Source organism: Hippopotamus amphibius, chromosome 2 (assembly GCF_030028045.1).
Source record: "Hippopotamus amphibius kiboko isolate mHipAmp2 chromosome 2, mHipAmp2.hap2, whole genome shotgun sequence".
Classification (NCBI taxonomy): Eukaryota; Metazoa; Chordata; class Mammalia; order Artiodactyla; family Hippopotamidae; genus Hippopotamus; species Hippopotamus amphibius.
The window spans coordinates 446061-457329 of NC_080187.1; the positions used below are offsets into that span (position 1 = coordinate 446061).

The 11269-nt window shown below is 58.8% G+C and overlaps 1 protein-coding gene across 1 annotated transcript; it reads left to right on the top strand.

The window, feature by feature from the left end:
* Positions 1-288: 288 nt before the first annotated feature.
* ZMYND19 (zinc finger MYND-type containing 19) lies at positions 289-9819 on the top strand. Its single transcript, XM_057719863.1, has 6 exons — positions 289-531; positions 1768-1827; positions 2598-2704; positions 3326-3466; positions 8989-9169; positions 9380-9819. Exons 1-6 carry the CDS (start codon positions 481-483, stop codon positions 9521-9523), a joined length of 684 nt encoding a protein of 227 aa, XP_057575846.1. The 5' UTR covers positions 289-480; the 3' UTR covers positions 9524-9819.
* Positions 9820-11269: the final 1450 nt, after the last annotated feature.

Genomic DNA, 11269 nt, shown 5'->3' on the forward strand with positions numbered 1-11269 from the left:
CAGCGCGGCCTCCCGCACAAAGCTTCCCGCGAAACTGACGTCGCGCGGGGCGGCCGCGCAGGCACCGCCCCCGGCCGCGCCCCTCCCCCGCGCTCGCCCCGCTCCTCAAAGCGCCGGCGCACGCTCCCTCCTGCCATTGGCTGCGGCGTGTCGGCGCGCGCCGGCCGGCGCCGTGCGCGCCTCGCGATTGGCCAGCCGGCGGCGGGCGGGGGTGTGTCCGCGCCGCGCTCCGCCCCTGGCCCCCGCTCGCGGTCGTGCGCGCGGCGGCGGCGGCGGCGGTGGCGGCGGCGGCGCGTGGCAGGTCCGGCGGGCGCCCGGAGGCGGCGGCCCGACCCCGGCCCAGCCTCGTACCGCCCGCCCCCCCGCCCGGCCCCGATCGCGACTCCGACTCGCCGCCCGGCCCGCCCGGCGCGCCGCGGCCCCGCCCCGGCCCGGCACCTCCTGAGGGAGCAGCGCCGCCGGCCGAGCGCAGGCCCGGCCATGACCGACTTCAAATTGGGCATCGTGCGGCTCGGCCGGGTGGCCGGGAAGGTGAGCGGCGCGGGGCCGGGCCGGGCCGGGGGGCGCGCTGGGCCGGGGGGCGCGGCGGGGTCTGGGCGTCCGAGCTTGGGGCGCGGGGCTGGGGGCCCGGGCCAGGGCGGGGCGGGGCGGGGGCCCGGCCCCGGGGCAGCCCTTCTCCGGCCGCGGCCCGGGGCTCCGGTGGTGCGCCGGGGCCGGGAGAGCCGCGGGCGCCGCGGGCTCTGGCCGCGCCGGCGGCCGCCGGGAGCGCGGGCCTTTCGGAGGCGGCGCGCTCGCTCCTCGCCGGGGCCGGGCGTGTGCGCGCCGGCGGGGCCTGCCGCTCGGCGGTGAGCTCCGCGCAGGGTCCGTGCTGCCCGCGGCCGTCCCGCCTGCCTGAGCCTCGGCGGGCCCCGCCAGAGCACGGCCTTCCTCTGCTTCTCTCCCTTACCGGGTCCCGCCCTCCGTGTGTTCGAGGCTGGGGCTTCCTGGCACCTGTGGGCATTGAGGCTTGGCTGTTTCCAGGAGCCGGCCGGCCGTGCAGCTGCACCAGCCACGGACCTTACCCTGGATGGGAACCCTGTTCCCATCACCAGCGGCGGAAGCTTCTGGTGGGAGAGAGGAGCAGAGGCAGTCAGCTGAAGGTAAAACCGATTCAGACCCTAGAAAAAAAAGCTTTCCAAGCGAGAGTGAGAGCGGTCCATTTTGGGGACCATTTCCTGCCCTTCCTGCAAGAGGGACTGACTTCCTAACTAGGGAAGGGTGGGCTCCCCGTCAGCTCTGAGGTGCCTTCTAACTCAGCGACTGATTGCACTGAAGTCATCCCTTAAAACTTCTACGTGGAGCGTTTTAGGCAGACAAAGAGGTAGGAAAGATGATTCAGTGAGCACCTGTGTGCAGACCGCTTGGCTTAATAGATAAAATATTCATTGAAACCTGGATATTCTGCGTCAATCCCGGCCCCCTCTCTCTGCTCCAGTGATGTCATGGTCTTAGACTAGGTTTATCAGCACATTAAAACACGCAGGTTAGTGGCTGGCCAGTTCCGTGGCACCTCTCGTGGTTAGTCTCGAGCAGATGGGAGGTGAAGCCGGATGCCGCGACGCTGCGCGGTCGTGCCTGGGGAAGGACCAGCCCTCGCCACCTCTGCCTGCTTTCAGAGTAGACCGCCCCTTGCCTGCCGACCCCGCTTAGCCTCAAGGGGCTGCTTCTGCTTATTGTCAGTACCTCATGCTGGTTCAAAATGTGACGTCTTGAAACGTTAATTTCTAGACCAAGTACACGCTGATAGACGAGCAGGACATCCCGCTGGTGGAGGGCTACTCCTTTGAGGTAAGGCAGCCGTTCCTTTGCTGGCCTGCCCTTGGGCATGCCTGGGAGGGTCATGAGGGGTGGTGTTCTTCCCTGTGACGTGAGGACAAGATCTTGTACGTGAGCATGTCAAGCTGGCCAGTGAAGCCCCCTCCGGAACCCAGGCCTCGACAGAACCTGGCTGTCACTGCCCCGTGGAGCCCCTCACCGCCTCTGTGGGGCTGGTCTTCCCCCGCTTCCACCCCACTTGCAGACTTTTCCTGCAAAGGAGACAGGTTGTGCCATGTTTGTGGTTGAGTTCAGTGGGCCAGGCTTCTGTGCCCTGGGAGGCCGTCACCTCCTCTCCCACCCCGCTTGGTGCCCCTGGCTGCATGCTCTCACCCTCCGCGTTCCTTCCTGATGAAGCTGTTGGGCTCCAGTCCTCACCCACCCATTCCTCCCACCCACCCCACTCTTATCTCAGCCTTCACCCTTTTACACTGACTTGTTCAAGAGCTTTTTTTTTATTTTAACTGGATTAGGGGATTTTTTTTTTAAGAGTTAGGAAGACTATATTTCTCTGTGTCCACAATGTTTTGCAAAGAGTGGTTAGTGAGCGTGTCGTGCCTCCAGGGAGGAGAGGGCTTCTTGGCGCCGTGTGTCTGGGAGCCTCCAGAGACCCCAGGGTCTCAGGAACAGGCCTGTCATTCGTCCCTCTGGCTTGTTTGTTTCATTCATTTTTCTAAGAGGAATTGGGAATGTTGTTGATAATTTGAGGCTTTCTAACAGAGGTTTTTCTTGTTTCTTCTCAGGCCCGGATGGAAGTAGACGCAGATGGAAATGGTGCTAAGATATTTGCATACGCCTTTGACAAAAACCGAGGAAGGGGGTCAGGAAGGCTCCTTCACGAGCTGCTGTGGTGGGTGTTTCCAAGCTGCTTGTTTCCCCTGTCGGGTTTGCACAGCCCTGAGGTGCACGGGGCTTGTGGAGCCAGCAGACCCCTCTGCCCGTGTTGAAAGAGGGTGCCTTCCCCCGGTCTCCCAGTTAATTTTGTGTCATTGCCACTAACCCAGAGCAGAGATTGCTTTGTGTCCTGTGGCACCGGCAGGGTGGCCTGAGAGTCTGCTCAGTGCACTCAGAGGGGAGAGGGACAGCCTCCTCTGGTGGCGCGCAGGGTCTAGCCCCTCCTCCCAGCTTTTGCTGAGCCTGTCGGTGGGATGTGGGGAAGGGCCTTCCTCTCTCATTGAGAACAGTGAGGTTCTGAAGTACACAGGACCATGCAGGCGGGGTGTCCTCCACGCTGTGCGTGAGATGGTTTGGGGTTCCATCCTTGGCTCCCTGCAGCCTAGCTCTTAAATCCAGGGGCTGGGCTGTCCATGTGGCCTGTGCTGTTTGGGCCACAGACTGACATGCTTGGGTTCCTCTCTGCAGCCTTGCTCCTGGGGGGCCCTGTCGGTATGACAAGGGGCCCACTCGGGGCACACAGCTGAGACGTCGGGAGGGTCAGGGGGGCCCATCTGGAGTGCTGTTTGTTTCCTAGGGAGCGGCACAGGGGGGGCATCGCCCCTGGGTTTCAGGTGGTGCACCTCAACGCTGTCACTGTGGACAATCGCCTGGACAACCTGCAGCTGGTGCCCCGGGGCTGGCGGCCCAGGGCCGAGGAGACCTCCAGCAAACACAGGTGGGTCTTCCTGGGAGCTGGCCGTTTAGCGGAGGGGCCCTGAGGGTGGGCCCCCCAGATGTACTGTCAGGAAGGGCCCGTGTCTGCTCTGAGGCTTCTGTGGATTTGGGGACCTTGGTCATTTTCCCTCAAGGAGTGGGATGGTCCTCTTTCTCTTCACTGGGGGAGGAGACTGTTTTGATGATCATCTTTCTGGGCTGGTCTTGCAGGGAGAGGGGCTGTGTGGGCGGGCCCCCATAGGTGGACAGGACGCCCCCAAGATGTAGCAGGCGTCTTTATCTCAGGGAGCCCCGGGCACATAGGTAGGTCTTGTTGTCATGCTCTTTTGCCAGTGGTTTGCCTAGTCCGTGTTGTTGTTGTTGTTTAAATGTTTATTTATTTGTTTACTTTGGCTGCGCGGGGAGGAGGGTCTTCTTTGGGGCACGCGGACTCTTAGTTGGGACACGCAGGATGGTTTTTTAGTTGCTGCATGTGGACTTTTTTTTTTTTAAATACATTTATTTATTTATTTATTTATTTATTTATTTTATTGGCTGTGTTGGGTCTTCGTTGCTGCACACGGGCTTTCTCTAGTTGCGGCAAGTGGGGGCTACTCTTCCTTGTAGTGCGCGGGCTTCTCATTGCGGTGGTCTCTCTTGTTGCAGAGCACGGGCTCCAGGCACGTGGGCTTCAGTCGTTGTGGCACATGGGCTCAATAGTTGTGGCTCATGGGCTCTAGAGCACAAGCTCAATAGTTGTGGCGCACGGGCTTAGTTGCTCCACAGCACGTGGTATCTTCCTGGGGCAGGGATCGAACCTGTGTCCCCTGCATTGGCAGGCAGATTCTTACCCACGGCGCCACCTAGGAAGTCCTGCATGTGGACTTCTTCGTTGCGGCATGCACGCAGGGATCTAGTCCCCTGACCAGGATCTAAACCCGGGCCCCCTGCATTGGGAGTGTGGAGTCTGACCCAGTGGAGCCCCAGGGATGCCCCTAGTCAGTTCACAAGAAGCAGGACAGTGTTGTTCGGGGGATTGGTTGCTGGGCCTCCACCTTTCCTTGCTCTGAGGACAGTAGCAGCATCCCACTTGGGCAGGTAGGATGCTCTGAGGGCAGTTCCCATGGCCACAAGAGCAGCCCCTCTGAGCTTCACGGAGCCCCTAGGAAGAGCTGGGGGACCACCAGGACGGGAGCCAAAACGAGCCAGGTGACCCTGGCCACATATGCATCATTTAGGGCTTCCCTGGGGCTTCTCTGCATTTCCTTGGGCCCCTGGGCAGCTTCTCCTGACTTTGGTGGTGCTGGTGCTGACTTCTCCTACAGACGGAAATCAGTGAGGTCAGTGCAGGGGTGGTCAGTGTTTCTTAGAATCTTAATGGCGGGTGGAGACTGGGCGGAAACTTTGCGGTGTTCGCTCCCGGGGTCTTGGCAGAACCCCACGCCCTGGAGGTAGGAAACAGTGGAGTGGCCCGGCCTGCTGGGCTTGGTGGTGGGGGCTGGTCCCCAGGCGTGAGAAGGCCACGTCCGATCTGATTCTGCTGCAGCTCTGGGGGGTGTTCCTGACTCTCTGTGAGGGGAGGCGAGTGGGTCTCAGTCTGCGGGGGTCTCTGCTCTAATGTTCGAGCCGCTCCTGCGGGAGGCGGACCCTCCCATGGTAGTTGAGTTAGGGTTCCTATCCTCCTGGGGGTTACATTAGACTCTTGGTTGCAAGTGACAAAAATGAGCCCAGTTTGGCTGAGGCAAAGGGAGGACCCTTATTGGCTCCCCTGCTGAGATGCAGAAAGCCCCAGAGCCACCTCCGGGTCTCAGGAGCTGTGCCCAGGGCCTCACACCTGCTTTCCTCAGCCGTGTCGGTGGCGTTGAGGAGTTAGCTTGTTTTTTTTGTTTTTTTTTTAAATTTTATTTATTTATTTATTATTTTGGGAGGGGGTACACCAAGTTCAATCATCTGTTTTTATACACATATCCCTGTATTCCCTCCCTCCCTCGACTCCCCCCCACCCTCCCCGTCCCAGTCCTCTAAGGCATCTTCCATCCTCGAGTTGGACTCCCTTTGTTATACAACAACTTCCCCCGGCTATCTGTTTTACAGTTGGTAGTGTATATATGTCTGTGCTACTCTCTCACTTCGTCTCAGCTTCCCCTTCACCCCCCGCCCCCTCCCAAACCTCGAGTTCTCCAGTCCATTCTCTGCATCTGCGTCCTTGTTCTTGTCACTGAGTTCATCAGTACCATTTTTAGATTCCGTATATGTGAGTTAGCATACAATATTTGTCTTTCTCTGACTTACTTCACTCTGTATGACAGACTCTAGGTCTATCCACCTCATAACATAGCTCCATCTCATCTCTTTTTATAGCTGAGTAATATTCCATTGTATATATGTACCACATCTTCTTTATCCATTCATCTGTTGATGGGCATTTAGGTTGCTTCCATGTCCTGGCTATTGTAAATAGTGCTGCAATAAACATTATGGTACAAGTTTCTTTTGGGATTATGGTTTTCTTTGGGTATATGCCCAGGAGTGGGATTACTGGATCATATGGTAGTTCTATTTGTAGTTTTTTAAGGAACCTCCAATTTGTTTTCCATAGTGGCTGTACCAACTTACAATCCCACCAACAGTGCAGGAGAGTTCCCTTTTCTCCAGAGGAGTTAGCTTGTTTTGAATCACTTTTCTGCCTCCAAAAGGAAGGTTCGGGAATTCCCTGGCAGGCCAATGGTTAGGACTTGGCACTTTCACTGCTGTGGGCCTGGGTTCTCCCCCTCGTTGGGGAACTAAGATCCCACAAGCCGTGCAGCACAGCAAGGCAAAAAAAACCCAACAAAAAACCCGAAAGGAAGGCTGCGTCACCAGGACAAGTGTGAGGGTGGCTGAGCCGCACGCCAGCCTCCGGGGATGTGCCCCGGGCTGCCTGGCGCTCACACGGGCTCAGGGCCCGGCCGGGGCCCGCCCTCCCTGGCTCCGTGCAGGTCTGCTGCCCACTGCAGACCCAGGATGGATACTGCCCGCTGTGTCACGGTGGCTCCCTGGGATCCCTGGGCTGCGGAGTTGCGGGCAGGGCTCCCTTTGACCCTGGCTGAGGTGGACCTCTGTGCCTCTGAGCACCGTGTACTGTGGGATGAAGCAACCACGTTTAAGAAGACCTGTTTGGAGATGGGTCAGTGACACCCAGGGCTGCCCCATCGGTGGTCTCCCCCAGGCTATGGCCTGGCGGCCCCATTCTCCTTCAGACCACTCGTGGGAGGCCCGGGACCACCCCAGAGGCCCCTTCTGGGAGCCGAGCGGTGGGGGTGGCCCCGTCAGCAGTCCTCCACTGTTGCGGCAGAGCCAGCCCGAGGTGGCCTAAACTCCCTGCTGGCCCAGTGTCATGTCACGTGTGCCTCCATCTCCTGGGGCCTCCGCATGGCAGTTCTTGGTGGGAATCACCCCACCGTGAGGCAGGGGGTGCGGCAGTGCAGCCCCTGCCAGGCCTGTACCTGCTGCCCTGCTTTCCTGGCATGGCTTCAGTGGGGCCATGAGGGCGGCTCAGCCGGGTGGGAGGTACTCTTTGCAAAAGTGCATTTTCCTCCTTTTCTGCCTTCAAAAGTCGGCTGGGGCTGTAACTCACCTGTCTTACAGGACTTCACTGAGGGGCTGAGAAAGTAGCCAGTATTCTCCCACATCTTTTATCCTTTTGTTCTTTTTAAAAAAATCTTTTTGTTGTGGTAAAACACGGATCACGTTTATTGTTTTCACCTCTTCCAAGTGCCCAGTTCCGTAGCGTCAAGCACATTCATGTTGTCACGCAACCATCACCACCATCTCCAGAACCTTCTCATCTTCCCAAACTGAAGCTCTGTCCTCATTAAACACGAAGTTCCCACCCACCTCCGCCAGCCCCTGGTACCTGCTGTTCTGTGAACTGACATGTTCTTGGACCTTGTCTTGAGTGGATTCACGTAGCATTTGTCCTTTTGTGTCTGGCTTATTTCACTTCACCTCATGTATGTCTTCGAGGCTTACCCGTGTTATAGCATGTGTCAGAACTTCCTTCCTTTTTAAGGTTCAGTAATAACTGCATTTCCTGCGTGCGTGTCCGGCACATTTCGCTCATCCGTCCACCCATCGACAGGCACCCGGCGTGCCACCCCCTTTGCCTGTTGTGCTTGATGCTGCTGTGAACACAATTGTACAAGGAGCTCTTCGAGTCCCTGCCTTTGATTCTTCAGAGTGTGTCCCCAGAAGTGGAGTTGCAGGATCACACGATGATTCTGTGTACTTTTTGAGGAGCCTCCACGCTGTTGTCCACAGCGTCTGGCCGATGGAGACATCCCAGTGTCTCCACGTCCTCGCCAACCCGTGTTTTCTGTTTGTTTGATGGCAGCCATCCCAGGAGTGTGAGGTGGTCTCATTGTGGGTTTGAGTCGCATTTTCCTGATGATCCGTGATGTTGAGCATCTTCTCATTTGGTTATCGGTCATTTGTATCTCTTTTTTGGAGAAATAGTTACGCACATGCTTTGCCCATTTTTATTACTTATTTGTTTATTTGTACATGTTTAAATGGGGCTGTTTGTCGTGTGGGTCTTCACGCTCTGGCTATGAATCCCTGACCGGGCGCTTGTTTGCAGATTCTCTCCCATCCACTGGTTGTCTCTCTCGGTGCACAAAATGCTTGAGTTTTCATGGAGTCGGGTGTGTTTATTTTTTCTTTTGTTACCATGCTTTTGGTGTCATATCCAAGATCCTTGCCAAATCTGATGTTGCGAAGCTTTTGTCTGAGAGTTTTCTTGTTTGGGGTCTCATTACATTTCGACTCTGGATCCATCTTGAGTAAATGTTTGTGATGCTGGAAGAGGGTGACCCTTCCCCTCCCCCCTTTTTTCCTTAAAATATATTTTTTTCTCATATATTTTTAATTGAAGTAGAGTTGATGTACAGTCTTGTGCCAGACCTTTCCCTTTTTTCTTCAAGTTCCTCCAGGCCTGGCCCCCCACGGCGCAGGAGGTGCCTCCGCCGAAGGCCAGCTCCAGGGGCGGGCCGCTCGTGTTGCCTGGCGTGCGCCCCACCCGCCTCTACCTGTTGTGGGGCAGGTGTGGGCAGTGACGAGCTCTGGCCCATGCCAGCGGGACACGTGTTTAGGAGGATGTAGAGCAGCTCACAGCACGCAGGGAAGCGGATCAGCTCGGGGCAGATCATGAGCAGGAAGGGAGGCTGCCTGGTGTTGCTCAGGGGGCCCAGGTTTGGCTGGGCCTGGGGCTGAGGCCACATGACCTCTGTGCCTGTCGTGTGCCCGGCCATCCCAAGCGCTGGGGAGATGGAGAAGCGAGGCAGACGCAGTCCTGCCTGTGCCTTTTAGTGGAAGATAAAACAGGCTGTGCACTGCATGTTGCACGTGCAGAGGTGTGCGCACGGAGCAGGGCGGGCCAAAGGAACGTCAAGCTGCCAGTCAACACTGGGGGCAGCAGCTGGTCAGTCCTGGGGTCCGTCACTGTCACCTCCGTGCTGTGACCCTTCCTGGCCGAGGCGTCCTGAAGTGCCTGCTTCTCTCTTTCAGGGAGCAAAGCTTATACTGGCTGGCGATTCAGCAGCTGCCCACAGACCCCATAGAGGAGCAGTTCCCCGTCCTGAATGTGACCCGGTACTACAACGCCAACGGGGACGTGGTGGAGGAGGAGGAGACATCCTGCACCTACTATGAGTGCCATTACCCGCCTTGCACAATGATCGAGAAGCAGGTGCGCGGTGGGGCCGCCGGCCCCGGGGGCTCGTCCCTGCGGACCCTCGGGGCCCCCCTGAGGCTGCCCTCTCGCAGCTTCTCCCCTGCAGTGGCCTTTCCTTTGCTGCTGCCTGACCAGGGCCCAGACCCTCCGCGCTCAGCGTGCGGGTGGCCGGGGCCTCGCGGGTCTGCCACGTGACCGGAGCGCAGCTCTTCTGTGTGCTTTCAGCTCCGGGAGTTCAACATCTGCGGGCGCTGCCAGGTGGCGCGCTACTGCGGCTCCCAGTGCCAGCAGAAGGACTGGCCGGCCCACAAGAAGCACTGTCGGGAGAAGAGGCGCCCCTTCCAGCACGAGCTCGAGCCCGAGCGATGACCGGGCGGCGGGCGCAGCTGGCGGCTGGACCGGGGCCGCCCCCACACCCGCTCCTCCGCGGGGGCCCCACCGCGCCGCTTGGAGCAGAGACAGCTGAGAGGCCCCGCCAGGACGCTTCTCATTATTTATATGTTAATATGTTTGTAAACTCATGTACAGTTTTTTTGGGGGGGAGGCAGCGGGAGGGTCAGAAAGTACAAATAGGGTCATTTGCTGTAACACTCGCTCTCCGGGCGGCTGAGCCGAGGAGGGAGGCCCGCCCGGGACGGGGCAGGAGGCGAAGTAAAGGGTGGGACCGTCCAGCGTCCTGACTGCTCTCTGCTCTCTGCCGGGGCCGGAGTCCGTGGGTGTGGGTGCGAGGGCTGCCCTCCTCTCGGGCTGTGTGGGAGAGTGAGGGAGACCCAGACCTGTCCTGGTCCTGTGGCAGGAGCTGCTGTGCTCGGTCCCTTTGATTCAGGCAGTGGGCGTCTGGGGGCTCAGGGGGCGGCTTCTCCCAGCAGGCCTGCTGAGGTCCCCCTGCAACTTGGAACAGCCCGAGGAGGGTGGGCACTGCTTTCCTGTGCGTCCAGGGGCCACAGATCTCAGGGCTGGGCAGCATCTTGCACACCTTGCTGAGCCACCAGGGGCCACACGCTGGGTGGTGCAGCTGGGAACTTGCTGGTCTCCAGGGAGAGTGAAGGCTGGCCATCCCTGGCCCCACGTTGGTCCTGTAGGCTCCTGCCGGGCCCCCTCTTCTGCAGCACTTCTGCCATCTCCCAGGACGCCCTCTGTGTACTTGTTGCTTCCCTGGCTGGGCCAGCCCCTTGGTGGCCTTTGGTCTGTGAACTGAGCTCTCCATAACTTCTTTTGCAGAACTTGAAGGCCTCCTGGGCAGTGCGTCCTGGAGAACAGGATTGGGGAAACGGGTGGTAGCAACATTCAGGGAGCAGGAGGGAAGGCTCGGTTCCAACCCCGAGGGAGGGGTTTTCTGCAGATGAAGGGACTGCACGTGCCCACACAGGTTTTTGCTGAGAAGACCTTGCTGCTGTGCAGGTCAGCTTCCATGTTGGGGGTTTTTTGCTCCAAGTGCCTCCAGACCCCAGGTTGAGCAGCAGCGGGGGCTCAGAAAGCTGTCAGGAGGAGGATGTGTGTGATCCTGAGAGACTGTCCTACAGACAGACCACAGCTGGACCGAGTCCTCGGGACATTTCCAGGGCCAGAATGACTCTGATTCAGAGGCCAGCTCTGGCCAGGCCCGTGGGGGTGGGGAATCCTGTGTAGGCCCGCGTGTTGGAGTGTGGGTGATTTTCTAGGCAAGGGGCCCCAAGTGTGCTCAATCTGCTTTCAGAAGCAGGTTCCTGGGATGAGGAGGCCCAGGGCTGCAGGCTGTGCGTCTTGCCTGTGTCCTTTGGGGAGTGGCCAGGTCACCACTCCAGCCTGTCTACATTCCCTGAGCAGCACAGCTATTCCTCTGAAAATTACATGGAAAGGGAAGTGCCGGAGTCTTGGCTGCCCCGTAGGACACCGTGCTGGGTCCTGACCCCAGCTGCTTGTTGCCGTGGCTCATCTGGAATAGCCTTGACCTGGGGATCACTGTTCAGTGTGGCTGCAGGAGCTGGTGCTGCGGCTGGTGGCTGTCGCCTCCTGATGGTGCTGTGTCTTGTGCTGATTGTTAGAGACTCTGAGTCTTGGCTGGAGCTGAGAGGGTGGCCATGGGGGCCTAGGGTTTGCTCATATCACCTCCAATGCCCTGGAGCGGATGCCCTC

What these genes read in the sequence shown, in the direction of transcription:
- ZMYND19 (XM_057719863.1), top strand. Translation starts at nt 481, where the DNA reads ATGACCGACTTCAAATTGGGCATCGTGCGGCTCGGCCGGGTGGCCGGG. An exon ending in TCGGCCGGGTGGCCGGGAAG is followed by an intron (nt 532 to 1,767) that starts GTGAGCGGCGCG and finishes GTTAATTTCTAG; the next exon opens with ACCAAGTACACGCTGATAGA. An exon ending in GCACAATGATCGAGAAGCAG is followed by an intron (nt 9,170 to 9,379) that starts GTGCGCGGTGGG and finishes GTGTGCTTTCAG; the next exon opens with CTCCGGGAGTTCAACATCTG.